The sequence below is a fragment of the Liolophura sinensis genome, chromosome 1 (assembly GCF_032854445.1).
Source record: "Liolophura sinensis isolate JHLJ2023 chromosome 1, CUHK_Ljap_v2, whole genome shotgun sequence".
Taxonomy (NCBI): Eukaryota; Metazoa; Mollusca; class Polyplacophora; order Chitonida; family Chitonidae; genus Liolophura; species Liolophura sinensis.
In genome coordinates this window covers 53,380,606-53,407,825 of record NC_088295.1, presented here as the reverse complement: position 1 = coordinate 53,407,825, position 27,220 = coordinate 53,380,606, and the positions used below count along the sequence as shown (strand labels likewise).

At 39.1% G+C, this 27,220-nt stretch overlaps 1 protein-coding gene across 1 annotated transcript; it reads left to right on the top strand.

Moving 5' to 3' along the window:
* On the top strand, window positions 1-26,325 carry LOC135468396 (protein O-mannosyl-transferase TMTC3-like). Its single transcript, XM_064746640.1, has 21 exons — window positions 1-59; window positions 1,840-2,092; window positions 2,726-2,862; window positions 4,109-4,190; window positions 5,143-5,242; window positions 6,169-6,284; window positions 9,181-9,353; window positions 9,940-10,192; window positions 11,983-12,134; window positions 13,242-13,325; window positions 13,808-13,945; window positions 15,093-15,217; window positions 16,303-16,406; window positions 18,001-18,083; window positions 19,599-19,671; window positions 19,910-19,996; window positions 20,194-20,267; window positions 20,694-20,814; window positions 21,033-21,137; window positions 22,037-22,120; window positions 22,591-26,325. The coding sequence occupies exons 2-21, from the start codon at window positions 1,907-1,909 to the stop codon at window positions 22,888-22,890; spliced, it is 2,577 nt and encodes an 858-aa protein (XP_064602710.1). The 5' UTR covers window positions 1-59; window positions 1,840-1,906; the 3' UTR covers window positions 22,891-26,325.
* Window positions 26,326-27,220: the final 895 nt, after the last annotated feature.

The following is a 27,220-nucleotide window of genomic DNA, read 5'->3' as shown; positions in this document are numbered from 1 at the left end:
GTATGACATGGCGACAGGTGAAACAACTTTTAAAATACCCACACAACTGAGAGGAAAAAGTATGTAAACTGGAATATTCTGATTCAACTCATGTATTTCAGCACCCGAAACACAGCATTTCGTATCTGTCTGAGTAATTTGTTTCAATAATTATAATGATTGCCTTGGAACTGCAAGTGCAAGTTGAAACAGTTCAGCAGGGCAACAACAACATAACTTATTCACGCTTAATCTATGATCGCACTGAGTCTCTACCTGAAACGGTTTTGTTGCTCATGTGGTAAAGAAAACGGTTTTTAGTTCAGAAAATTGGATGTGTCTTACAATCTTTTGCTGTTACAATGAGCACATTCTTACACTCTAAATCTGGTTGCCGAATGTAAGTCTCCCATTGAGCAACAGGAAATGTTGGAAGAGTTACAGAGAGAAACTGTTTCTAATGTGTTGGATCAACAGTATGGAACATTTATCCCATCTTCACATACGCATTAAAACTCCCTAGCGTAAATCAATGTCAGCCGAGTGGTCCCCATAATCATCTACTAGTAATCTGTTCTGAGTCTCGCTGAATCAAAACCTGTTCATGACAACCGCAAAAATTCACAAAATAAATACCTTTTCTGTCAAAACACCCTCTGCGGCTGCCATCTCATCCTGATAGCCTTTCATACCGATCACATGTTCAAAGTGAGCGCAGCTAAAATATGGTTGTTCAAGGGATATAATACCATTGGCAGTCATTAGTAACACAAGGCAAATCTAGCAACCCATTTGGCTGGTTCCCTTCCCCTGACCTCAGATGGCGCTAAAGGCTTTCGTCTCATTTGTTCTCGCAAGTGATCAAAATGGTGATAGACGGCTCATGGCCACGGTGGGTGTAGTATATGAAAATGTGAATTAGTACGGTTGTCATGGACCGTTCGGCCAGACTCAGAACAGGTTAGTTGATTATGAGGACCACTCGTTTGACATTGATTTACACAAGGGAAGTTTTAATGCGTGTGTGAAGATGAGATAAATGTTCTTTGCTGTCAAGCTGACACATTAGAAGCAATTTCTCTCTGTAACTCTCCCAACACTTCATGTTACTCGACATGAGAGTTACATTCCGCAGTTAACTCTAAATCTAAATGATATGTAAGGACAATTACACTAGATTTATAGTTTCCCACTTGACTTTCGCACACAAAAACTAGAGCTTATCATAACAGACAGTCAAAGTAATGATACTGGAAACCGAGAAACTAAGAATCAAGCATCACTGGCCTCAGGTCGCCCAATTTATGCTAGTTTTGCACAATAGTGCTTATACATAAACCAGAACTTGGAAGAATAGCATAGTGCTTTAGAAATGGCTAATATGTGTGTCATTTAAATAAACCATTTGACACATGTCCATGTCTTCCACCATGAAAACTCTCCAAAGACTTTACGGAGAACGACTAAGTCTAAAGTGAAAGTGGTGTGTCCATTTTTTTGACTAAAAACATGTTGGGTTTGCCCAACTCTCATGGGCGCCTAGAGTTTGAATTCCCTCTTCTTCTGGTATATGCGCAAGCGTATGCGCAGAACCACATGAGACTTCCGTGGCATGTAATTTGAGGAGAGATTGAGAGGAACATTCTTTACATGAATTAGGGAATTTATTTTTTACAGATGTCAGAATTGCAGAAATTAATTTGTTGCTGAAAACTACACCTTACATGACATCAATTACTCCCACATTGCCTGCCTATTTGTTTTTGCAAGGTGCTTTAAAATTTTCAACCAAGGCAAAGTAAAACAAATGTCGTATTTAGTTTAATTTATTTGAAAAAAAAAAATGCATTTTATTTGTAGATTAGAGAGCCATGAAGATAATGCAGTTGTGATAAGAAGCAACATGTGAATCAGAGCACTTTCAACAATGGAACGATTCAATCTGTATGCTGCGGCCCTCTGCTTGTCCGTGGCTGTATGTTACTACAACTCCTTGGACTGTGGGTTTGTCTTTGATGACATGTCTGCTGTGGTGGAGAATAAGGATCTACGTCCACATGTCCCTGTCACAAACTTGTTTTGGAATGATTTTTGGGGAACGCCGATGCAAAAAGTAAATATGAGAATATGAATAAGCATTATGTTAAGTTAAGTGCATATGTTAAGTGCAGTTTATAAGTTATAAGTTTTTTTTACTTGAAAATTTATTTTACTTGAAAGATTTTTTTTACTTGAAAAATGTTTGTACTTGAAAATTTTTTTTATTTGAATAATTTTTTTACTGGAAGATTTGTTTTTATACTGGCTGCAGTAACATCTGCCTCATATTTGGAACAATCAGGTCATACTCAAGACCTTAACATCGGTAATCTTAGTACTACCTTGCTTGGTGAGGTAGGGAACTGGTCGGCTTGGTATCATGGGCTTAGCAGTCCAGTAAGGCTGCACAGTAAATATGTCAGCACTGGGTCTGGTCTGCTGCAAGGAGATAGGTACAAAATAGTGTGGAAGGCTACGTTAACCTCATTCAAACAAACAACCTTCAAAATTTTCTTGGGTTTCAATTTCCTAACTTTCTCAGAAACATAGAATAAGTATACATGTTTTTCTGGGTAGCTTACATAAAGTCTGCTTATGACTGTCATATTCACATTTATATAGGCTAACATTAATATTCAAGCTCTGTTAAACAGTTTCAGGGGAAGCATGGTTAACATATAAATTTATTATTTCTACATTGTTTCAGGAGAAGAGTCACAAATCATATCGCCCTCTGTGTGTGCTGACATTCCGCCTGAACTATGCTTTCCATGAGCTGGAGCCGATAGGGTATCACCTGGTCAATGTGGTTCTTCATGCAGCTGTCTGTGTCATACTACTCAGGTAGGGTCTGATCTGTGTGAAAATAATTTCATCAACTAATCACTGTGCTTTACAAAGTTGTTGAAAAAAGCGTGTGAAATTTCATGTGATTTTTCACAAACTTATGTTTTTGTACTGCCACTGACTGCTAAACAGTTCATAGAGGGGGGTAATTATGTATTGGAAATGAAATTGTATTTAATTTATTTTCAAACCTTTTTTATAATGAGCCCCACCCATTTTTTCTGTCTGTGTATCCGAATGTATTCTCATTCAGGCTACATGTATATCTTCATTTGTTTTCTGCAGCGAGTTTACGTTTTGGTGGATACAAAGATACATAGATGACAATGTGTTATGACTCACATTTGTCAATTTTCGTGGCTGTCATGGTAACAAGGTAGCCATTTTACTTTTATATACTACATGTATATAAATAGATATGATTTTGTATCTGAGCTAAAATTTCAACTGTTTTCCACGCACAGTTTTAATTATTTGTGGATACATAGATACACAGATGACGATGTGTTACAACTCACATTTATCCATTTCCGTGGTTGTCTTGGTAACCGGATTTTTCCTTATATATGCCATATAAATAGGAAGGATTTCATGTGCGGGCTACAACTCCAAGTGCTTTCCACATAAAGTTGTAATTTTGGATGGACACATTTGTGCACTTGTGCGGTTGTCACGGTAACCACATTCCAATCATTGACAACCATGAAGATTCGCCTCAGAGGCTATACCCACCACAGTGCTGCTGGTATTCTTTTATACATTTGAAACAAATTTGTTGTGATCACCTTGACTCTTGTTTGTCTCATGTAAATGAGATGTGATTCACCCGTACCTTGATTCGTCCTTTTCTGCTGCTTTTGTAACCAACATTTTGAAACATCCTGAGAGAACTGGGGTGTAGAGAAACAACTGGCATAATTTTAGGAATCTTGCATCTTTTGTGACACAAACAAATCAGTTTAGCATCATTCTCAGCATAATTGTATGTATAAATTCCTCTGAAAAAAAAACTGCTTTAGAGAGGGTAAAGGTCCTAAAATGAATTGTTTTACTCTCATGTAGAACTTTTTTTTTACCTCTTTGCCTTTAAACTGTACCCTACTATGGAGGGGTATTTTGTGCTTTGCACTGCGATTTTTTACAAATGTTTTTAGACTTGTGAGCAAGTAGGTAAACAAATAAATGAAACTTTAATAGCAATTTTGTATGCTGTGGTGTAAGTGCTTTCTTCTCTCTCTTTCAGGGTTTACTCTATGTTTCTCTCGGATTTTGCAAGTTTCATCGCAGCTCTGCTATTTGCTGTTCATCCGATACACACAGAAGCAGTGAGTAACATGCATTTACCTATAAGTGCTGATCTCATGTGGTCTGTCTTCCAAACTGAAACCATTGGCCTGTTTGTCTTATACATGTACATAATAATATGCTCCCCCCAATTTTTTTAAAATTTAAATTTGCCCACAATGGTAATTTGTTGAATTATACTGTGTCTGAGAATTTTTGTGAAATTGCTGGTGGTGATATCTTGCAAAATGTGTAGGTTTCGAATCTGCAAGGATACAAATCATGCCCTTTTTGCTGCAGCCAGTGTGGCCTTCTCCTATATAACAGCTTGTTCTGGGTATTATATCATATGGAATGTCTGAGATCACTCTTTTTTTAAGCTGTTACTGAGTTTCAGGAGAGCAGAGTGACTGCAAACAAAATTGTATTTATTTAAGACTACATACTGACCTATGACTAGATTTATATCTTTTTTTAAACTATACATTTTGTTGTAAATTCATGTTAAAGGACAAAGCAGAAGTCTTTTGCTGTTAAACTGAAAACTGTTTACATTAAATACCTGTGACCATGCTTTTTCACTTAGCTTAAAAGTATATTAATTTATTGTAGCCTTCTCATTAAATAAGAACCATATGGGCTTCCACATGTATATGTATATGTATAGGTATATATATGTGATAACTGGACTCAGTTATCTCTATTTTCAGAGCTGATACTGCAAGCTTTGATTTGTCTGTAGTAAGGCTCCTAGCCCTTTGAAAGGCCACCTGACCTAACCTGTGTGATGTGACAAATTTTGCCAAAACATTTGGTCTCTATTATCCGTTTAATGATATATTATTACTGGTTTAAGTGTTGATTTGGTTGGTTGTTAGTGGTATGGTTTTATCTTCATCTTGTCAGTGAAGAGTAGATCTGTATTTATATAGGCACGTAGCACATGTTAATCATGTTAATATTGAAATGTTTCTGTTCATGTGCTTTGCTCAGGTGACTGGTGTTGTGGGAAGGGCTGAGATGTTGTCGGCTATTTTTTACCTGGGTGCCATGTTAACATACGCCAGGTGTTCAGGCAGGAGAGCGCAGACCAGTGAGTTCTGTTTTAGAGGATGAAAACAGTTTAATGTTCTAGAAAGTATTAATGCTGAGTTTGGGCCTCTGTGACCGAAGGGGTTAACATGGCGCAGTGACACCGGAGCCTCTCACCAATGCTGTTGCTTTGAGTTCAAGTCCATCTCATGCTGGCTTCCTCTCCTGCAGTATGTGGGAAGGTCTGCCAGCAACCTGCAGATGGTCGTGGGTTTCTACCAGACTCTGCCCCTTTTCCTCCCACCATAATGCTGGCCGCCGTTGTATAAATGAAATATTCTTGAGTATGGAATAAAACACCTGTCAACTAAAGAAATAAATTAGCACTGAGTTAATAAGTGGAATCTGGTAACAGGTTCAGTATAAACGTTTCCTTCAGTGTTAGGGCAGTCAAAGCAATCTAGCTGAAGGTATGTAATGATTGTGCTGTAAGCAGGTCCAGAAAAAAAAAAAACATGTGGCAGCGTTCATTAATGGTATAATTCAACTGGTGTGTTGTAAAACCTGAAGGCACAAAGATCATTACCCTGTGACCATAAAGCTGTGTATTTCTAGTCCTTGAAAAGAAAGAATGATCGTGGTCATATTGTGTTCGGGGCCTCCGTGGTTAAGTTGGTTAGTGCACTAGCCCTAATGACCTAGCGTAATGACCTAGGAGCCTCTCACCAATGCGGCCGCTGTGAGTTAAAGTCCAGCTCATGCTGGCTTCCTCTCCTCCTGTAAGTGGGAAGGTCTGACAGCAACCTGTGGATGGTTGTGGGTTTATGCCGGGCTCTGACCAGTTTCCTCCCACCATAATGCTGGCCACTGTCACATAAGTGAAATATTCTTGAGTATGGCGTAAAACACCAATCAGATAAATCAGACATATTGTGTTCAATGTTCACCTCAGTTGTGATATAATCTTGTGCATGTTTTTTGGTTTAGACTGGCCATGGTTGGCTCTGACAGTGGTGCTTGTTACTGTGGCCATGTTGTGTAAGGAGGTGGGGATTACTGTCATCGGTGTCTGCTGTGTTTATGAGGTCTTCATCGCTCAGCAGGTACTGTACATCATGCATTCATTTCTGTTCGATTTAAAGGGACATACCGCAGAAAGAAAATTTTCGAGTTGAATCAGCTAAATACAAATATGAGTTGCATTTGACTATTAACTAAATGTCCTGGGCCTGTATTTTCCAAAAAGTGTCAGTTAAGAGAATTAAGGGGAAATCACTGGCCTAAAATGTCCGCCCCACGAAGTAACATGCAAATGAGACAGCGCAAAGATTCCCATAATGAAGCGTTGGTGGAACGCACATGTAAACAATATGATGCATTGAAAGCCGATTATAAATCTAGTTAACCAAATACAATCTTCCTTTCTGTCGATAATGTTGTCACATTATGGCCAAAATATTGCCAATGTAGTGTAAGCCATAATCGTTCATTCTATTGATAATGGTTTGTAAAGTATTCAAAATTCCTAACGACAAGGGGAAGATAAGGTGTGGAATTTGATATCAAATAGTAGTAAGTTGTAACTGCAGAAAGCTGTACAAATCTAATGACATTTCTATTGTGACAGTAAAACCTGTCTAAACTAACCATGCCTTAAAAAGTATGTCGGTTTTGACAAGACACCCCATTGTAGGCCTATAGGTTGTACAGGTGTCAAATGTAACTATGGTGAATTAAAGGAGAAGAAAATTTAAATATCAATCAAATACCATTTAAAACAGTATGCATTTCCTCGCATGTGAATGCCATAAAAAAATTTCTAATATGTACCTCAAGTTGATAAATTATAAATAAAGTCAGCGCCAAACTCCGCTGTGGGTGACTCCACTTTGCCTAAGAACTAGTCCTGAAGTCTTCTGTGTTAGGAGGAGAATTGCCGTTGGAAACTGCGGAGGTGCAGCTTGTACATTTCCGGTAGAACTCTTCTTCCCAGAAGGTAGCAAACAGTACAGTTCGTTTTCCTCTTGACGATCGGGAAACGGGAATGTTGGACGTAGGTTGAACAAGCGGACAGTTTTAGCGACTCTCATTGGCTGAGAGGCAACACCCAGCATAAAATTACATGGTGTTAAAGAGGGAGGACGCATGGACTCAGCGATTTATGTCAGCTTTGCCATATTTAGGCTTTACATGTATGGCGAGGAAAAATGGCAAAATTATGCAGCGGGCACCACCAGATAGAAAAAAATGTGCTCTTTTAGCCTGTAGTTTTTAAGTTTTCTTTTCCTTTAAGTTTCATTTGTTTAAAGTTTTATTTATCTAAATATGCAGTGGACTAGATATAAGGGAAAAAGAACAAGACAGGCTCTATTTTCATCTTCCCAGTGGAGAAAAAGGGCGATCTGTGAGAGTCGACCAGCAGAATGCTGTGTTGGATTATAAAAAGTGGATTAACATGCATCAGATATAATGAGGACTGAACATCCCGATAGGTATTCACAATAGACAAAAGTCGTTCTTTTTTCAGTGAAAATAACATGGGATGTAAATGGAGATAAAAGAGGACCAAACAACTTTGTCGGTATTGACATGAAAGCTTATGTCAGTCTGGTTGGTATTTGTAAAATTTAAGTGGGAGCTGGCCATGGCCTTTTGTTTAAAAGTGCTTGTTTTTTAATTAATAGAACGAGAAGTCCCTTTTCAAACCTAGGGCAGGGAATTTGTAGAACACACTTTTTCCTGCTTGTGGGGTCATGGCGACAGCAAGCAGTCGACAACTATTGTGGGGCCATGGTGACAATAAGCAGTCGACGTCTCTTGTGGGGCCATGGCGACAATAAGCAGTCGACAACTCTTGTGAGGCCATGAAGACAATAAGCAGTCGACGTCTCTTGTGGGGCCATGGCGACAATAAGCAGTCGACAACTCTTGTGGGGCCATGATGACAATAAGCAGTTGGCGACTCTTGTGGGGCCATGTTGACAATAAGCAGTTGACGACTCTTGTGGGGCCAATGCGACAATAAGCAGTCGACGACTGTTTTGGGCCTATGGCGACAATAAGCAGTTGATGACTCTTGTGAGGCCATGGCGACAATAAGCAGTCGACGACTCTTGTGGGGCTATGGTGACAATAAGCAGTTGGCGACTCTTGTGGGACCATGGCGACAATAAGCAGTTGACGACTCTTGTGGGGCCATGGCGACAATAAGCAGTCGACGTCTCTTGTGGGGCCATGGCGACAAGAAGCAGTGGATGACTCTTGTGGGGCTACAGTGACAATAAGCAGTTGATGACTCTTGTGGGGTCATTGGGACAAAAAGCAGTGAACGTCTCTCATGGGCCCATGGCGACAATAAGCAGTTGATGACTCTTGTGGGGTTATATCGACAATAAGCGGTTGACGCCTCTTGTGGGGCCATGGCGTCAATAAGCGTTCGATGACTCTTGTGGGGCCATTTGCGCAGTCTAACATTTGTGGAAGACAACTTGTTTTCTACCAGTATAGGGTGTGTACCTCACATGTGGGAAACTCAGTCATTGATTTGGCCAGTGTGAGTGATTTATGCTGGGCACTCTAGATTTTTTTTCTAGGATTGCACTGCCATTAAAGTGAAAAATTCAGTTAGAAATATAAGTACGGCATTAACCATCAGTCAAATAAATAAATGATGATAAAATTTAACTTTTGGGCATAAGGCGAGAGGGCTACATGTAAATATAGCTCTCATGGAGTAATTACCTCCAAGAATGTTGTTTGTCTGGAGATGTATACATGTATTGAAATTTACATACGTGTGGACTGACTGTACTGCAGGCTTTAACCTAGCATTGTCAGAATACAGTGAGCATGCACCTCTGCCGTGCATGTATGCCTGGACATAGTAATATTACAAATACTCTTTGTATGCTTCGTCTCATGTTTTCAACTTGATCTCGCCACGATATGGCCGACGTGGCATTAAGCCATAACCCTGTATTCATCCTTTGTATGTTTCAGATGACACTTGGAGATATTTTGGATGTGTTGAGAGGCTTCGCGCGAGGAAAACCCTACTTTCCTGGCTGGCTGAGAAACTCCACCTTGAGAGCAGGCTTCTTAGTGTGTAGTACACTGCTCCTATTGTTTGCAAGAATTAAGGTGATGGGGGCACAGCTTCCCATTTTCACCAGGTATTGGTTGATTCCCGTACCATTCTCCGTACAAGTACCCTAATTTCCTGACATAAATTTCCAAGTTTTAAATAGACCTCGCTCCATTTTGTAGTTTTACTTCGGCCCATTTAGACACTGCTTCTGCTTCATCGAAATCCATAATAGTTTTGCCCCACCTCAAAATGTAACAAACCTTACACACAAATGTGAAATGCCTTTGGTAGGGCGCTTGCTATCAGAGTCACACCAACACATTAATGCCAGTAATAAATTTATGCCAGGTTTGTTCTTAGTCTTTATACAAGCCCTGTCACTCAGAAATCTAACCGCTTTTGTACAAATAATGAAGTAATCTTGGCAACTCCATTAAACACACAGCACAAAGTTATACCCAAAGGCAAGGTGGAAAAACAGTCTTAATCTTTTGAAAGCAAATCTGGTGTCGTAAGTTACAGGTGATTTAGTTTTACTGTAGATTGGCCTTCAAAATGTATATCCATTATTTGATGTTATATTCATTAACTGATAGAAAACAGCGATTTTACGGAAAGTTTTAAATTGTTTAAGGTTTTCTAAGATTGTAATCCTTTCTTCTGATTGACAGGTTTGATAACCCTGCCTCTGTGTCCCCCACACCTACACGACATTTGACCTTTAACTACCTCTTGCCAGTCAACATGTGGCTCCTCCTGTTCCCCTCTGACCTCTGCTGTGATTGGACAATGGGAACCATTCCACTGATATCCTCTATCACTGACCCCCGTAACCTTGCAACCCTGACTTTTTATGGTGTTCTCTTTGTCTTCATCAAGTATTGCCTGGCAGAGAGGGGGCAGAGAAACAGAGCCATCATAATGGTAAGATCAACCCAGACAGTTCTAGCAAGCAGAATTATGGCAGTTTGAATTTAAATCTGTCTAGAACTTCAGCACTTTTGCAGTAACCAGGGGCAGATACAGCCTAATGTCAAGAGGGGGATCAAACTATCCCACTACCCCACAAGAAGCCCTCACGCTATGGAAGCTGGAGATGGGTTTTAGCCAAATTTGGATTCCCAGATCTCAACTTTGTGTTCTTAATGTAGTAGATTTAAGGATGATGTCATTCATGTTGTCTGATAGTTGATTTTGATAGTTGACTTTCAAATATGATCTCGCCATTAGAAGGGGGCATTAGAAGGGGCAAAATGTCAGAGATGTTTTTCCAAGGATGGCACTGTCAGTGGAACTACTGTCCCAGTTCATAGTTGGTGAGGATCCAGGGACCACATATGCCTGGAAGCTTTGATTTTTCTGAGACATTGTGATGTGAAGACACCAGGCATGACAAGTGTTACAGTATTTGATTGATTTGATTGGTGTTTTACGCCGTACTCAAGAATATTTCACTTACATGATGGCGGCTAGCATTATGGTGGGTGGAAACCAGGCAGCTCCTGGGGGAAATCCACAGCTATCCGCAGGTTGCTGACAAACCTTCCCACATACAGCCGGAGAGGAAGCCAGCATGAGCAACCTTGAACACAGCGACAGCATTGGTGAGAGGCTCCTGGGTCATTACGCTGCGCTAGCCAACTGAGCCACGGAGGCCCCCTATGTGTTCTATTAAGATTTCTAACAACAGAATTATAGAGTAATTATTGATGGTTTTCCAAGGCAGTTTTAGAACTTGCCTGACCCCACTCTTGATCCACCAGCGATATTAATTCATGCTGTATGAGCTGTATAATTGATGATGTATACATGTAATTGCATCATGCATGTTAGGTAACTAGCTCGGTATTAATCAACATGATCCCTACCCTCTTTGAGGGTGGAACATTCGTGGCCGTGTGGTTTATGCCATCCTGGCCTATGCACATGTGTGCACTTGACAACAGCTGTTTAATTGCATGAACATGACCACCTTTGACAGTGAGATAGTATGTTCATAGGACTTCACACCAGTTGCCAACAAGGTATTGGCCTCTCTGGGTTTAATAGTAAAGATCTTTTACTTACATTTACAATAGTAAAGATCTTTTACTTAAATTTACTCAGTCTTTTACATTTTGTTGCCTGGACAGATATGGTGAGAATTCACTCCTCGACTTGGAATTTCATCAGTGTGAATTTTCATGGAATCTTAGTGGCGAGAAGCAGTTGATGGCGCTCATCTGTTTGTACACTCTGGCATTGCCTGAAGACCACTTACTTTACCTTCCACCAACATATTGTGTATATCTGTATGTCACACTTGGGGAAGTTTGCACCCATAAAACTGAAAAATTCATGAAAAACATGGGATTGTGTATGTATCAGGTCAAATAGAATCTTTAGGTGCTGTCACATAACATTAGGCAGACAGTAGTTACAGTATGCTATGGTGCACAGGGATCTGCTCTAAATGAGGCTTTTAGTTGTATCATTGTCAGATCTCATATAACATAACATGACTGGATTTTCACGGGTCCTCTGCGACTGTTTTCCGATTGCCACACTGATGTCATTTCTCTGGTTTAACTCTCCATGATGTGGTTTTGTATATCATATCAATAAGCTGCAGTATACTGTGGCCAATAGTGGCTCTTAGATGTAGACCTGTTTAATGTTCTACATGTATGCCATACATTATGATATTGATACCTGTTTGTGTACATCTCTTACAGTGCCTGACCCTGATGGCATTACCGTTCATACCTGCCTCTAACCTGTTCTTCCCGGTGGGTTTCGTTGTGGCAGAGAGGATTTTGTACACACCCAGTATGGGCTTCTGTATGCTGGTGGCTTTGGGATATGAAATCCTCTTAGAGAACAAAAAGTAAGGTCACACTTTTGTGCTATCAGGCAGATTCAGATTTGCCTGTACATGAATTTGTGCTGGATGAAAATATATGTGCCTGTAAATCAGAGGTGCAAGTACTGGGAATAAATTTATTTCTGTGAAAGCCACTTTGATTGTTGTTTCGTATAGTGAAGTTTATGTCCGTACGTTTTCTTATACTGAATGTAATCTATCTATTTATTTCATTGGTGTTTCATGTCGTACTTAGGAATATTTCACATATACAGCTTGGCGATCAGCACTGAGAGGTTAGAGCCATGCTGGTATAATGTGACTGGGTGAAGTCTCATTTCTGGTGTCTTCAGCATGATACTTCATTGGCACCAGCACTGACAGCATGGACTCGCCCTGCCACAAGAAATCACAGTATGTGCACACACCTGATGACTCCTCGTGATCATATGGCTGAAAAATTGTTAAATACAAAGTTAAATCCCAAGCATTCATCCGTTCATATACAATAGTTGTCTGCGTTAAGGTGGGAGTAAATGCCCAAGACCATCTGCAGGCTCAGGACAGACCTTCCCACATAAGACCAGAGAGGAAGCCAGCATGCTGAATATAATGAATGGATGCTTGGGATTTATTGTCACAGCTCTTCTTGTGGCAGGGTGGGTCCACACCGCCAAAGTGCTGCCTCCACTGAAGTATCATGCCGAAGACACCAGGCATGACATCCCACCTAGACACATCATACTTACACTGGGCGAACCAGTCCTGTTTCCTTGCTCTAACCTCTTAGTGCAGAGTGCTGATTGAGGCATCAAGTCTTTGATATGACCCGACCCAGGTTTGCTACCAGTATATTAGATATTATATTTGATACTAGTATATTACAAGGAAATTTTATCTTATATCTCCATAGTATGTGTAAGTTTTATATCAATGAGTGTGAAAAGGTGTTTATTGTCAAGACTCAGTTGATGTTAATTTGAACTTAAATAACTTCAGATCAGAGAGAAAACCTTCGTAAAACTTTGGTGGCACAAGTTGTCAGTTCATTAAAGAAAACAAAATTCATGTATAACCAAGGTTATTCTGTCATAAAGGAATTCCTAACAACTGTTGTTGTTGTTGTTGCAGACATCTCAAGTATCTACTTTTAATGGGTATGGCCTTCATGGTTCTCACCCACTCTGTGAAAACAGTGGTCAGAAATAAGGACTGGTAAGTGACCTAGAGACTTAGGATTTGTCTTGGAAAGTAGTATTGGCCTAAAGTGGATTACAATCCTCTAGGGAACGGCTTTCCACTGATTTTATTTAAGGGGTCGCTTCTTCCAGACCTGCCCTTTTTATTCGTGTTACTTGATTTTTTGCTCTACATAATGAGGTATACTGTATGTGTAGGTTTCTGATTGACAAGCATATGATTATCATCAAGATTACATGTAAATTTCCTGTTTCCTTAATAAGAGTTTGTTATTTTCCTGCCAAGTACAGGGTAATACGCAGGGGTACAAATGGAATTACTTAAATAAACCCCCTTCTGTCAAGAATTTAATTTCCAACATTTTACATATCAGAATTGGGTTAATGTGATGTGTTAGATTTGTTCAGAGAAGACAGATTACACAAGAGGCTATCATGTAAAATCGCTGTTATCTGTATTTTATTAGTGTCAGCTGTATTATGTGTATTTTTGTCTAGGATGTCGGAACTGAGCATTTTCCAGGCTGCATTAAGGGTAAACAAGAGGAATGCAAAACTGTGGAACAATGTTGGCCATGCCCTGGAGAAAGACTTGAAATATCACGAAGCCTTGGAATTTTTCACAAAAGCAGCTCAGTATGTGGATCAAATGTTTTAACATTTCACAAAGGTTTAGTTTATTTTATTTTATTTTATTATTTTAATCTCTTTTACATTTAGCTGCATTTTATAATTCCAGAAATTGTATGTGTGACTGAATTTTTCCTCTCATCATTCAGAAGATAACACAAGGACTTGCCCCTTTTTTTTCTTGTATCAGTGTACTATGTGGCTGCTTTATTTTGGTGTTTTGGCCCTGATGCTCTGGTGAGGCAGAAGTGTTATAGTAACTACTTGTGGCTACTTTATTTTGGGGGGCCTCCGTGGCTCAGTTGGTTAGTGCGCCAACGCAGCGTAATGACCCAGGAGACTCTCACCAATGCAGTCGCTGTGAGTTCAAGTCCAGCTCATGTTGGCTTCTTGTCCGGCCGTATGGTTTCCACCCACCATAATGCTGGCCACCGTCGTATAAGTGAAATAAATAAATACTTTATTTTGGTGTTTTGGCCATGCTGCTCTGGTGAGGCAGAAGTGTTATAGTAACACCAGTATACTTTGTGGCTACTTTGTTTTGGTGTTTTTGCCATGATGCTCTGGTGAGGCAAAAGTATTATAGTGACACCAGTATACTTTGTGGCTACTTTATTTTGGTGTTTTTGCCATGGTGCTCTTGTGAGGTATAAGTGTTATGGTGACATCAGTATACTTTGTGGCTACTTTATTTTGGAGTTTTGGCCATAATGGTGAGGCAGAAGTGTTATAGTAACACACGTATGCTTTGTGGCTACTTTCTGTTGGTGTTTTGGCCATGCTGCTCTGGTGAGGCAGAAGTGTTACAGTAACACCAGTATACTTTGTGGCTACTTTATTTTAGTGTTTTGGCCATGATGCTCTGGTGAGGCAGAAGTATGACAGTAACACCAGAATACTGGTCGCTGTTGCATAGCTGAAATGTTCTTGAGTTCAACTTAAAGCACTACTCAAATAAATAAATAAATGCATACATATAAAAACAGACATACCAGATTATCACATAATTTCTTATGCTCATGGCCCTGTGTTCTAATGTTCTACATTTCATTGAAATTGAAGATATTCAGATATTATTTGCTTTTAATCATTCGAGCTTATGTGTAAACATCAAAACATTAAAGGTTTGTTTTTTTTTTCTTTTGTTGTTCAGAGTACAGCCTGATGATATTGGTGCACACATTAATGTTGGGAGAACATATAAAAATTTGAACCTGACCACAAAGGCGGAAACTGCCTATAGGGCTGCACTAGATTTATTTCCTCCCGTTAAACCAGGTATGTTTTCATGTTTTTTCATAAATTAGATTTTCCCAGCTTAGATTATAGCATATCAGTATTTATGCATGTTTGTTAGCCGCGCAGATCTCTGACCTCAAAATGGAGCATGCAGATATTATCTGTGTATCTTCTGCTACAAAGTTTGTAAACAAGAGATGTGTGTGATAGAGAAAAGTCTGGATTGTTCATGTCTGTATAAACACAATGAAGTGGCTAGACAGGCTTGCCCATGGGCTAGGTGGTACTTCCTACAATTCCTTCGTCTTTTATGTAAAAATTCAACCATGCATATAATTTATGCTCTAAGTGACCTAATTTCAGATTCTATGTTTTTGTTTAGTTTAACACAGCATTAGAGGATTTTTTTTAGGGAAAATAAAATATACTCTTGCCTTTGGTTGATTTTGTGGATTCCCAAATATTATAAATTTAGCCGGGCAAGGTAACCAGATGGTTTGTACAATATACGTACATGGAAAAAGTAATTTTCCAGCTGGTGTATTGAAACCTCAAGCGTATTTTTTTATTGATAGCACACTAGCCCTCACACTAGCCCTCACACTAGCCCTCACACTAGCCCACACACTAGCCCTCACACTAGCCCTCACACTAGCCCACACACTAGCCCACACACTAGCCCTCACACTAGCCCTCACACTAGCCCTCACACTAGCCCTCACACTAGCCCACACACTAGCCCTCACACTAGCCCTCACACTAGCCCTCACACTAGCCCACACACTAGCCCTCACACTAGCCCTCATACTAGCCCACACACTAGCCCTCACACTAGCCCCTCACACTAGCCCCTCACACTAGCCCACACTGATATAGGTGAAACTGTTCATAAGTTTATAACCAATGACAATTTTACTTAAACTTAAGATTCTCCCCACCACCACCACAACCAAAAAAAAAAAAAAAAATTTTATGGCATTATTTTTTGATATTTTGTGTTTTACTGTTGTTGACATCAAAGTTCTGCTAAAATATATATAAATTTATTGTCGTTTCAATTCATTTGTGAGTATATCAATTAATGAAGTCTGTTTGCTGAAAAAGATTAATTTGCACTGTTTTAGGTCAGAAGTACACAGCCAGAATTGCCCCAAATCATCTCAATGTATTTCTTAACTTGGCTACCCTAATCTCCAAGAACCAGTCACGGCTCCTAGAGGCCGATCAGGTAATGTTGTCCATCGTACTACTTTGTATGTTTACCTACACAGAAAGTTTGCTTGAAGGATTAATTTGTCTGGTAAAACGGAAGTGTCAACAAATACTAAGGATACTATATGGCTGATGTAGTATTTTGACTTGTGATTGCATTCTGTCATATTATTATGATTCGCAGTGACAGGTGGTCATTTGGTTTAGCGATTGAGATGTTAAGATGTATGTCTTTCAGTGGCTGTATTACACAATGTATCAGTTCAGACCCAGCCTCGACAGTCCCCAGCGTTGGGGCTGAGGTGTCATTGAGCAGTTGGCAGTTGGTCATAAAACCATTAAGGTGTTCTGACATGTACCAGTAGTTTGTAGATGTCGTTTTACTTCCACCAATATAATCTTGCTCTGTGGGTATGTAACATGTGGGAAAAACTGTCATTTTCTAGCCAAAGGCCAGCAGTTTACTCTGTCACTTGGTTTCTCCATCCATAATAACTGCATGTTGATATTGATTTATTTAGTTATTTGACTGGTGTTGTTTATGCCGAACTCAAGAATAATTCACTTATATTGTGACGGCCAGCATTATGGTGGGAGAAAACCTGGCAATCCACCACCATCCACAGATTTGTTGATATAGAAGTGCAGTATGTAAAAAATTCATGGAGTAAAACTCAGTGAAATAAATAAATTGATTGACAGCTCAGAAGGTTCTCGAGGTCACACCAGTTGTATTTGTGTTTTACAGGCGAGCTGACTTTGAAAATCCAAAAATGGAATAGAAATTTACTGGAAATCCACTGTTTTATTTTTGTCTGATCTACATATTTATGTGATTTTCTTGTTTTTCTTCGCTTTCCGATCATGTAAATATGTCTTCAGCAGGGAAAAAATTTGCCACTATTTGAATGATTTTCAAGTTTTATTTTTTTCCCCCTTTCTCGGGCAATGACAAAGCATGTATTGTGCCTGTAAAACAAAAAATTAAAACAGGTGTGGCCTGATATACACGCAATCTGATACGATGCACGAACAGTATCAAAACATTCAGATACGTGTACAGATCACTCATACAAACAGCAAAGTTCCAGGTATTGTCTGAGGATTCGTGTGTAGTTTAAGAAGCATGGCCAAGGTGTACTAAAGATGTAACAAAGATGTGATGTGTAGTTTGATCAGTTTACTCTCGGGCCCATTATTATTTTATTTGGGGGCCTCCGTGGCTTAGTTGGTTAGCACGCTAGCGCAGAGTAATGACCAAGGAGCCTCTCACCAATGCAGTTGCTGTGAGTTCAAGTCCAGCTCATGCTGGCTTCCTCTCCAGCCGTACGTGAGAAGGTCTGCGAGCAGCCTGCGGATGGTCGTGGGTTTCCCCTGGGTTCTGCCCAGTTTCCTCCCACCAGAATGCTGGCTGCTGTTGCATAAGTGAAATATTCTTGAGTACGGCATAAAACACCAATCAAATAAATAAATAAATCAATATCAACATTCAGTTATTATGGGTGGAGAAACCGAGTAAGCAGCTGGCCTTTGGCTAGAAAATGACTAATGAGTGGTAGAACCAGTAGATTGCAACACTTAATAACTGACTGATATCATCTTTCTCTCAGCTGTACCGCACTGCCATCAGTATGAGAGCAGATTACATCCAGGCTTATATCAACAGGGGAGACATCCTCCTAAAACTCGGCAGGTAAGACGCTCCACAGGTGTGCGGCTTTGGTGTAAATTTCCTTGTTGTGACTCAGGGATTGTGTTACGCTTTGTGCAAGCGATATGAGGCTCTTATTCAACAGATCAGTGTCCAGATTTAGGTACTTTGACTATTTACAAACACCGGAACCTGTTTAATTATGTTATTACCAGAATTGCTTCTGGGGAAGGCAACATAATGAATTAAGCCCAGTAAAACAATAGATTTACCGCCATGCCCCATCCCTGAGTATCCACGGCACAGTATTTATTTATTTATTTGATTGGTGTTTTACACCGTACTTGAGAATATTTCACTTATACGACGTTGGGCAGCATTATGGTGGGAGGAAACCGAGAAGAGCCTGGCCAAAACCCAAGACCATCCACAGGTTGCTGGCAGACCCTCCCACATACGGCCAGAGAGGAAGCCAGCATGAGCTGGACTTGAGTTCACATCAACTGCATTGGTGAGAGGCTATCCACGCCACAGTACAACTCGCAGCTATTTTTTTTTTTTTATAACCTGGGAAACCCTATCAGAGCAATGTCAACATCCTGATGGATTCTAGCTATGTGATCACAAGAGCAAATATACTACCCAATCGATGAAATTATCAAAATTATTTTCCTCACCTACAATAACATTTCCGATTTTGATGCGTATGTATGTTGTATTACCAAGCTCACACACCAAAGGGAAATAACCCTGCCAGTGTTTTGGTCAAACTTGAAGCTTGGGTAAATTTACTGGCTTGTAAGCTCATAGACCTGACAGAAAGCAGTGTGCGCTATATATTTGTAGGGATGCAGAGTGATTCCAAATGACTATAAATCTACCTGTAGTCAACAGCTGTGAGAAGGGCTGGATTAGCTCCTGTTTGCAACAAAATCCTTCCTTTTAGGATTGTGAATCCATGCCTTCATGGGTGCCAGATCATCTGGAACTTGAAGAAACTAACACCAGGATTCATCACTGATCTGCTATCCCTATATTACATGTAGAAATACATGTATACCATTTCCTTGAGAAATGTGAGATTGTTGTTGTCGCTGTGATTGATCTGCAAGTACCAATGCTGAACTAAAAGCCCTGTCAGCTGGTAAAAGTTGGTCAATACATACAGGGTTGTCTATATGCCGATAAATAAATCTGGAACTAGTCATTTAAGGGTGAAAGGTTAAATATGGATGATGTGAAAAATATCACTGGATACTTTGCTTTTGGCAGAAATAATATTTATCTGTATAACCTGCTGTACGTAGTTCAATTGACTTATCTGACAAACGAGCTGCGAGTGTTCAAATCTATCTCTGGCTGACAAGACTCAGGGTTCATGTCAGCAGCATACCGCAGTCAGGTATCATGCAAGTTTTCCCAGAAGTCCAAACCACCATCATAAACATGGAAGTGAAATGTTCTTCAGTTTGGCATAAAAGCCCAAAAGTTAAACAATACACTTATTTTATCTTTATTATTTGTTTATCTATCGGTTTTGTCATTTGTTGTTCCCAGGCCTCAGGAAGCCCAGCAGCAGTATGAGACGGCATTAAAGTACGAGGAGGATAATGCTGACGTTCACTACAATGTAAGATGGCCACATGGATAACACCAGCATCACTCAAACATACATGTTGTGTGATACAAAATGAAGGAAAAGCAGAAATAAACAATAGTTTTAAGTACAAGTTTCCAGTGCATGGTATTTGGATGGTACACATATGTAATTCTAATCAAAACAGAGGAGTGGAATGGTCACAGAGAATGTTCACTGCTGCAATTATTCATCCTTGTGTCATTTTCTCTTTGCCCTGTGTGCTCTATAGCTTGGTGTGTTACAACTGGAACAGGGAAACAAAGAGGCGGCTCTGAAGCACTTCAACACAGCCCTCATGCATGAGCCGGAACATGAGGTAAGGGAGACAACTCTTCAAGCCACTTTTTTTGTCTCGCAGAATGTTTAATATTATCGCCCCATCCCCCCCCAAAATACATCAATAAAAACAGATGTTTCACATATCAAAGTTTCGTTTTAATGTAGACTAAAAAAAAATGATAATAATAACTATAAAGACTTTTTACATATTCTTTTTTTTTATTTATTTCATAGCAATCCTTGTTCAACTCCGCCATTCTGATACAAGAGCTTGGACTTTCTAAGTTGCGCCCTGTGGCTTATGAAAGGTAACCCCATGTTCTTCTTTGTGATTCTTGATTGTGATTTAATGCCATACAAGAATTTTTTTCTCTTATTTGATAGCTGTCAGTTTTATGGGTGAAGGAAACTGAAATTACTGAGGAGCTTTCCCATTTGATATACAGATAGAAAACATATGGCAATGGGAATTGGACTGCAAGAATGGCCACATGAGTGCCATAGACAATTATTGTCACGAAGACTCCAAAACAGTTGGTGCGGAGAAATCGCCAGGTGTTTGCTTTTATGCTAGCTTTGTTCCACCTTAATGTCCACATGCAAAGGGAGCGTAAAGATGGCTGACTTTAGTAAATTTAATGATGATTAGATAAATGGTTTTGGAAGTATGGAAAGTAAATGCTACATGTACATATTTTTTGGCCTGACTTGACAGTTTTTTCTTTCTTTATCAGGTTAAACAAACTCCTTAAGAAAACACCTCATGACCCCAAAATCTATTTCAACATGGCCATGTTAGCCACTGATGACAAAGACTTCAGTCGGGCTGAGAAGTGGCTTAAGAAAGCAGTGCAGGTATTTAAGAAAACTTTGGAAATATACCTAAAATACAAAGAATGAACAGGTTTTACTGTCTTGGTGGAAAGATTTCATTGTTGTGTTCTAAAGTTTGAAACGTTATCTTTTTTTACCATATTACTTGAATGTTTGTCATTATGTTTTTATGAATAAAGAATGCAGGTATAACTGGTGTCAACATAGTTTGTATTGTCACATTACAATTTCTTACACAGCTTCAGGAAGACTTTCGCAGTGCCCTATTTAACCTGGCTCTACTGCTGAACAATGACCTTAAGCGGCCTCTGGAGGCTGTGACTTACCTGGAAACTCTGTTAAAGGTTTGTCCACTCACACTCTAACAGTTCACATTGTAGGTTTCATCTTGATAAACATTGATATCTGTACTGTCATGACTTTCTGTAGTCGTCATAGTCATGCCATTATGACAGACATACAATGTAGTATTCTGTATTAGTGTAGAAACTTAAAAGGAGTTAAAAAATTAAATCAAGCCCAGCTCATGCTAGCCTCCCCTCTGTTCACTCATGGGAAGGTCTGGCAACAACCTGTGGATGGTCATGGGGTTCACCCTGGCTCTGCCCCACTCACCTCCCACCAAAATACTGTCTGCCATATATATACATGTAAGTGAAATGGTCTTTATTATAAAACACCAGTCTAATAACTAAATCAAGTAACAAATTAAAATGAGCAAAATGTTATCATAAAACATTCCACAAATTTATCCATTAAGAAAAGATGAAAACTTTTGGGCCAAATTCAGTGAAACTGTGTGCAAGTACATGCATTCATTGCCAAAGCAGTGCAAATGACCTTGGAATAACTCTCTGAGGTGCAGGTTTATACATTTGTAAGGCTTGTATGCTCTGGTGGACATGCAGTCTCTAAGAAGACTTGTAATCTATCAGACCTGCATAATTGCAGGATATATTGTGATCAGTGGCCTGGACATAGTGGTTGTGGTTAGTACAGCTTTATGTTATTGATTGCATTGGTTGTTCCTTTCCAGCATGTAAGTACATGTGTATACACATATATATATATATATATATATATATATATATATATATCAGCTGACCTATGGCGACTAATGCGAATGAAAGGACTATGTAGTCCATTCAAGAATATGGTAAGGTTTTCCTCCATGAGCAAATCACGCGTGGAGACAAAATTGTGTGGCATTCTACCTAGGATATTGCCTCTTTTTTTGTTTCAGTTCCACCCTGACCATGTGAAGGCACTTACTCTGATGGGGGACATCAACATCAATGTGAAGAAAGATTTAGCTGCTGCTGAAAAGGTGGGTTCATTAACTGTAGTATATGAAGCTATATGAAGTAAGTTGGTTTAAGTGCCACATTGACAAGGGATTGTGTGCTGGAATTCAATTCTGTCTGTATTACATACAGATCTGGATTTATGGGAAAAGGTTTGCAAAGAACCCCGGTCATCTTGTGCAGCTATTCTCTGTTCTCTAGATCTGCTGGTGTGATAAGATTTAAGATGTCATTTATAAATTTTCTCATGATGTTTTTGTGTAGAGTTGGAATTATTGTGATTAATATGTTAATTATTAAACATATTAATTATTTAGGTTTGGTGGATGCTCATTAAACAGTAATTTTTTTAGTGTTTTAACCTGCTCTGTAATCCAAGGTGATACAACTAATAGAGCTACAACGATGGCTAATGATTGTAGAGTGTTTGGCTGACCATGTCATGCTTTTTGTGCTGTGTATTATTTCACCAGTGCCATGTGTTTGTTAACAGAACTACCTGGAAATTCTGCAGTATGACCCTAAAAATGTGCAGGCAAGTCACAACCTATGCGTTGTATATGTCGAGGCTGGGCACTTAATGAGGGCAGAGAAGTGCTTGAAAGAAGTACTGAATTTGGCACCAGAAGAGGAGTACATTCAGAACCACCTCAACATTGTCCGCAGTAGGATTTATAAGATACAGCAAGAGAAGAGCGTCTCCAAGAACCCCCCCAGTGGAGCCTCATCGAAGGAACAAGCACAACCATCTACTGGAAGAGCATCAAAAAAGTCAAAAACACCGGGCAATTAGGTTTGAATAGAGATAAGTAAAAGTGTTAATTTTCTCGTGTAATTCCTTGTTGTGAAAGCCAGGTACATGTGAAGATTTGCTAACGCTAGAACCTGTGACTTGGTATTGCTACCATGCCTGTCATGTCAACACCAAGTGCAAGTAACCTGGTGTCATCTCTTGCACATGCAACTTGGTGTCTACACCTCTACATGTGCAAGTAAACCTTGTGTCAACACCTTCATAAGTATGTGCGGCTGAGTGTCAACACCTGCACATGTATTAACTTGGTGTCAACTCATGTAAGCGTAACATTTTCCATCACCTTACGTGTAACTTGGTTTTGTAACCGTTGTGTTACTTGTTACATGTAAGGTATGGAAATAAATTTAAATCAAATAAATTTTGTGTGAGTGTAAAACTATTTTAGTAGGCCCACTTCACAGATATGTAATATATGTGTACCCATTTTGTGTAAGTTCCTCAGAATATGTTAGAGTAACAGCACTTTTCTGTTCGTGTTGTAATGGCTTCGGAACATTCTATGATATTTCATGAAGAATATACATTCCATATCCCGTGACATGGAGAACATGCAGTGGGTCTTCCAGGATTTGACTATCTCTGATGTACTATCTCTATATGAATTTACATGTGCAGATTTTGTATTATATTCTGTCCTGGAAACATTTCTATTTAGAACAGTTTGAAATTTTCTAGAAGGGAGGAAAGTCGAAACGAGATGTGATGAGAAAAGAAACCTGCAGATATCAGGTTATAGTGATCAGAAAGATTTTGTCATTTCATATGTTTATCACAGAAACCTGACGTACCTGTATTCGGGTAGATGTGGTTATGGATTCTCCCATGGCTACCTGACCCATGTCAAACACGTGACCTCACACTAAGTACTGCTCAGATAGATGCAAAAATAGGACAGTGCTGTGCAGGAGCTGTGAGTTACTGTGTGCAACTACTGTCATGCAAGGCACTAGCCACACAGTGTTTTGCACTTAATAGTCTTCATGGCACTGCACAGCTCTTGCATAGTCCTTTGTGCAAACTGCTGATTCCATGCTGAGTGTAACCTTAAAGAAGACACTGAAGCAAAATGCACATGAAAGTTAGATGTAATAAAGTGTTGAGTAAGCATTGTACATGTAGATCTGGCCGATTCTCAGCTTCAGTTTTTTACTGGCCATCAATGTCAACTGTTAATAGGCTGAAACCAAATTGTCCTTTGCTAATTGGCATTGGTTCTTGAGGTATATCTAAAGAATTTTTTTATTAAACGTATAATTAGGATAATGAATGTCTCTGTTTAACCCAGATGTTTGATTCCTGTTTTAAATTGTTTTTACACTACATGTAAGAACGGAACTTGTTCACTTTCTCTCTCCATTGTAGTGTCTAAACTGTGTTAGTTTTGATCAAGTGTGGTGTGCTCATATGTTAATTGTTTAATGTTGAACCAAAGATCTGTGTTACGTGTACACACACTGCCCAAGGTAAGTGTGGTGTTTATAACTGTATCTGTACCGACATTCCAGTAACTAGCAACCAGAAACTGTAAGTCTTGGGGAGATTTTGCCATGCCTGGTGACTTACCTGTCAAGTTGAACACAGGTAACTATCAGAAAGCTTTCTTCCTGTCACCAGGAATTTGCAGAGTTTCTGCAAAATGCGCACACCAAGCTGTATATCCATTCCATTAATGATTGACCTGGTGAAATTTGATGTTTGCGTACCTTTCCCTGTGGTCACGCTTGAATAAATTTGCCATACCTAAATTCAGCTTGAGCTAGGCATAGCCTGGACTTGCCTACCTCTCACTCCTGCCAATCAGAATTGATTCTGTATCCCGTTAAGCTTCACACCAAACTCACGTAAGATTTGTGTTACATACATGTTTCATTATTCTAATTCACTGTTTTTGGTACTTTTGTTTACATAAGTCCACACCTGGTTTTGCACATGTTGACAATTTGACAGTATAACTGTTACCCATCTGTTGATAGTATTTGTGCTTAACTGTAGAACCCTGTGATGGTAGAGCCTGGTTCGGTATTCTTCCCACCTATGCACTTGAAAACTTTATATTCAGATATTCCATGTTTTTTCATACTGACTGCCCTGTATTGGTGTGTCTGTCTCTTTATGCAAGCAGAATATTAAAATCCCAAGGATAATATTAGTCATTACCCGCTTAGACTTTAAAAGAAGATACAGACTTATTTAAAACATGGAAAAATATGGTATGGCAACTTAGTCCAAGATTTCTCTGATGTTATATTTGACAAAAATTTTGTTTAGCCACAGAAGTCAAAACGCACTCCATATAAGAATATGATGCGATTAGCAAATTGCCAAGGCTTTGGGGACAAAAAATTACCTGTCAAATATTTTGCTACGACAATAAGTTTGGGCACCAGTTCCATATTAAAATTTTACCACAATGTACAACACAGACACAACAGGAGTGGGTTGTTTCCATAGCCACATTGGCCATATATTTCAGTGGTAATAGTCAATGCGGCTAGCTGGCATTCACACTCTTGTATTTGATAAGAGCAGGTAATTGCATCAGTTTTATAAGTGGAGTGCATCTGAATGCCAAGGTTATGCCAAACCTAACGTGAGAGCAATCTAGGACTAATGACAACTGTCGGAGCTGCAAACTCTTCTCATATTCCACATGTGTGAATCTTTTATACAGCACATATCTCACAACATTCCTGTTTCAATTAAAGATGATTATGATTTATAATTATATGAATACTGCCCAAAATATATTTTGCCCATTAGGATGCACATGGTTTTGTACAAGTTATTAATTAGAGGAATGGCCATACACTGTATGTGTCATTTTCCTCCCGTAACACTGCTGAATGTTACCAGTCATGCACTGTAGTGTAGGATTGATCTCACCCCCCCCCCCACCCCACCCCGACATATCCCCAGTTTGGCCCACCCGGACAATATCAGCGATATTTTTTGAGGTTATCAGTAAATACCTGTATCCGTAATATCCCAGATGTATTTTTTATGATTGACATTTTACTCAACTGTGAACACTGCATATTCATAGGTTTTCTACCACAACTTCTCACTTTCATAATTTTCCTGTGCTTTCTTAGTACTGTAGTCAACTATGCAATGACCTACCCTCCCTATATGTACACTTGTCAATTTCAGATTAACTTTTACATGTGTCTTACCCATCTTACACTGTCAACTTTTAGATTGAAATGCCTTTTTTAAAAAGATCAATAATTACAGCAACTAACCAAAGTATTATTTGTTTGTAGTATAGTGATATTGTAACAATATGTAAGATTGGAAACTGAGGGGTGAAAAGCTTTGTTTACGGTATACGTTTAAACTGTGCTAATAAGTGTTCATTGTAATAAGTGATGTTGATGTTGCAGTTTTGTTAAATGACAAAAAAAAGTTGGTGCAATTGACTAGAAAGGGCTGTTGTATGTTTTCAAGTTTTCTGACCCAGTTAGCACACTTTCTCACTTTTCCCTACATTTTGTACATATGTACGCAGTGCTCTTTTTTTTGCATCTGTGAGGGTTGTGGTTTCAGGGTTGCTTAATCTTGATAAGGTGTTCTAATCTCTTCTTTCATTCCAATGTCACTTTTTTGACAGTGAATTTGACAGTTGTGGTTATTGCAATAGTGCATCTATGTTACAGTATGCAAATACTTATACGTGTAGACCTCTAAGCTTGTACAGCTTAAATTTGTAAATAGCAAAATATCCCCTTTTCTTAACTGATTTTTTGAATAGACCCTACGAGCCGCAACATCTTTGCTCAACTATTTTTCCACTGTATCTGTATATGAAAATGAACCTTGTACTAAACTTGATACTTATCCATCTGTATTTTTACCAGTATGTGCTTGTTTGTAGAATACTTCTATTTTTGTATCACTTGAATCCACTGGTTATTAAGAGTGTACCTATAGATATTATGATAAAGCTTTATTTCTCACACAACGAAATGCTGTATACCTGGACAAGGACCTGACAAATAGCATAGCAATACGGATATTCTTGGGGACCAAATCCACAAAGCCAGTTTTGAACGTCAATCAAAATTTGAAACTTGAACATGAAACATAGTTACACGGCCTCAAAAGGTCAAATTGGGATATTTTCATCTCAACATAAAACTTGCCATATATTCACAATTTTAAAATCAAAGGCCCCCCAAAAATAAGCATTCAGATCAAGTTTCAATTCTGATATTAAAAGGATACAGAAACACTGCTGACTGGCTAACAGATAGGATTTCTTACATGTAGGTTGAAGTCTCCAGTCTTGATCATGCTTGAATAAATA

Bases quoted from the DNA above. Each gene is read 5' to 3' on its own strand.
- LOC135468396 (XM_064746640.1), top strand. From the start codon at position 1,907: ATGGAACGATTCAATCTGTATGCTGCGGCCCTCTGCTTGTCCGTGGCT. The intron at 2,863-4,108 runs GTAGGGTCTGAT...TCTCTCTTTCAG, and splicing joins GTCTGTGTCATACTACTCAG to GGTTTACTCTATGTTTCTCT. The intron at 4,191-5,142 runs GTGAGTAACATG...TGCTTTGCTCAG, and splicing joins ATCCGATACACACAGAAGCA to GTGACTGGTGTTGTGGGAAG.